The sequence below is a fragment of the Gorilla gorilla genome, chromosome 1 (genome assembly GCF_029281585.2).
Source record: "Gorilla gorilla gorilla isolate KB3781 chromosome 1, NHGRI_mGorGor1-v2.1_pri, whole genome shotgun sequence".
Classification (NCBI taxonomy): Eukaryota; Metazoa; Chordata; class Mammalia; order Primates; family Hominidae; genus Gorilla; species Gorilla gorilla.
In genome coordinates, this window is record NC_073224.2 from 104,189,587 (window position 1) to 104,191,751 (window position 2,165).

Here is a 2,165-nt window from a genome sequence, read left to right on the forward strand (position 1 = left end):
CCACAGGAACTACCTGCATGAAGAAAAATATGAACGTTTAATTTTCCAGCCACAAGCCAGTATTATTCTGGATGCAGGGTGTGCTAGACCTTCAGGAGCTGAGGCAGGGGAGACCCATTGAACAGCCTTCTGTGGAGCAGAGTGAAAGACAAGTGAGATGCAGGTGCTGTTCAGAAGCTTTATTTCTCTGTATAATCAGACACAAGTGATAACATTGTCAGGAGGAAAGAAGGTTTCCACGATCTTGGAAAACACATGGGTGGAGCCTTTTGGAAAAAGCACAATTCTTCCCCATGAATGAATGGTTAATTAGCATGTCTAAGAAAGGATCTATCAAGTTGGGGCTTCTCCTTGTTCCTTGAGATGCTTGTTTCCTCTAAAGTCACTTGTCTCAGCATCAGGAATTAGGTCAGCAGCAGCCTCCAGAGCCATAGCCACAGTCGGAGGCACCATCTTGCTGACCACTGCCCCTGTCACAGGAGTTGGAGCTCTGGCGCCGGCATCGGTGGGACCTGCAGCACCTGTGGTGGCTCAGGCAGCAGCCGCCCTCAGAGCTGGGGCCACCGCAGCACCCAGGGCTTGGAGCACAGCAGGAGGAGGCTGGAGGCAGACACTGTGCTGAGCTCTTTGGGGGGCACTTGGGTGAGGGGCACTTGGGCGGAGGCTGGCACTGCTGCTGGTTCTGCTGGCAGGACATCTTGGCAGGAGGTGAGAGCCTGGATAGATAAAAGGAAAAGGTCAACGCAAAAGCTCCAGGCTAATGTCTCCTCTACGAATGGTTTTATGAAGCCCTTACTCCTAACACCAGTTGCTTCCTGAGATATGCACTTCAGGAATAAAAACAGAAACTGATCTCAAGTAAAACTGGCCTGGTAAGACATTTCCTTCCACTTTTCCCTCTTCCAGAAAAGAATGCTGATGTCTTCTAACTGGGCCCCAAGTCCTCCTGTCTTCACAAAAACACTGATGCAAAAGCACCTAATTGAGTAATGATTCTCAGAGAATATCACTGGGCATGTATGCATCTCCCAGGAAAAGAGTGGAGAGAATGCTGAGAGCCAGGGCTGTGGTGTGTCACAGACTCCCATGCACCCCAAAGAGGTTCCTTGCTCACTGCCCATTCCCCTACCCTCAGCTGCCCTCTGAAGTCCTCTTCCTGCTGTCTGTACATCTGACACCTCTGCTTCCCCCTTCCCTAGTAAAATCTGGGCTTATCTTCCCCAGACACCCCCAGCTGAGGGTCCCCTGCTAGATACTTGCCAGATACAGAAGATGCTGAAGAGGAGAAGGCTGTTCTCTAGGAGGCTGTGGATGAGGAGCCCAAGATAAGAGGCTTTTTATCTTGTGCTGGGTTAGTGATGCACAGACCAGGCATGCTGCTTTCACAACAAGGGGAGGTGGCAGAGCCAAACACTCCCATCCCAGGCCTCCAGCATCTTGCTTCATGCTTGTCAAGATGCCTGGCAAGAGGGAACCAGGAAGTCTTGATGACAGATCTCCACGTGTGTTGGGGACCTGTCATTTCTTCTCCTTTCACTCATTCAGTTCGGATGCTTTAGTTTGAGCTCTGCCCCTTGCACTTTGAGGGAGAATGTAAAGATGCATATGACACATTTCCTGACCTTGAGCCTTTCAAAGTTAACTGGACTAACATCAGAGATGTAAACTTATGTGTCTGATATGATATCATGTGATTCGTCCTGGGTATCCCAGGACATCTTTTTTGGACATCACTTCCCTATTCCTCTGCATATTCCCCAAGGGCATGTTTTGTTGAGATGTAATTGGCTCCTGACTCTTGGGGATGTTGGGTGATCTGAGACTATTGGACCCTGGGAGTGAGATGTATTAGGTAATGAATGGAGGATGGGACACAAGCCCTGTCTGGGGCTGTTGGGGCCCTTAAGAGAATTAAGGTAGGATTATATGAATAAGCAGACAAAATCATTAAGGAATATACAATAGTTGAGATCACAAGACTCATACTTAATATGAAAAAAGTCAATTTGCCCATATTTAGCTTCCCATGGGATATATGATACTGATTATAAACAAATAAAATGGTCCATGAGCATAAAATATGTAAGATAATTGGTGTGAGTCACGAACATGATTTGTTCAATGTATTGTTGATGATGAGGTTAGTGATGGTAGTAACATCATGT

General features: G+C 47.5%; 1 protein-coding gene across 1 annotated transcript; it reads right to left on the reverse strand.

The window, feature by feature from the left end:
• Window positions 1-327: 327 nt before the first annotated feature.
• LCE3B (late cornified envelope 3B) lies at window positions 328-697 on the reverse strand. Its single transcript, XM_004026689.3, has one exon. It carries the CDS (start codon window positions 695-697, stop codon window positions 410-412), a length of 288 nt encoding a protein of 95 aa, XP_004026738.2. The 3' UTR covers window positions 328-409.
• Window positions 698-2,165: the final 1,468 nt, after the last annotated feature.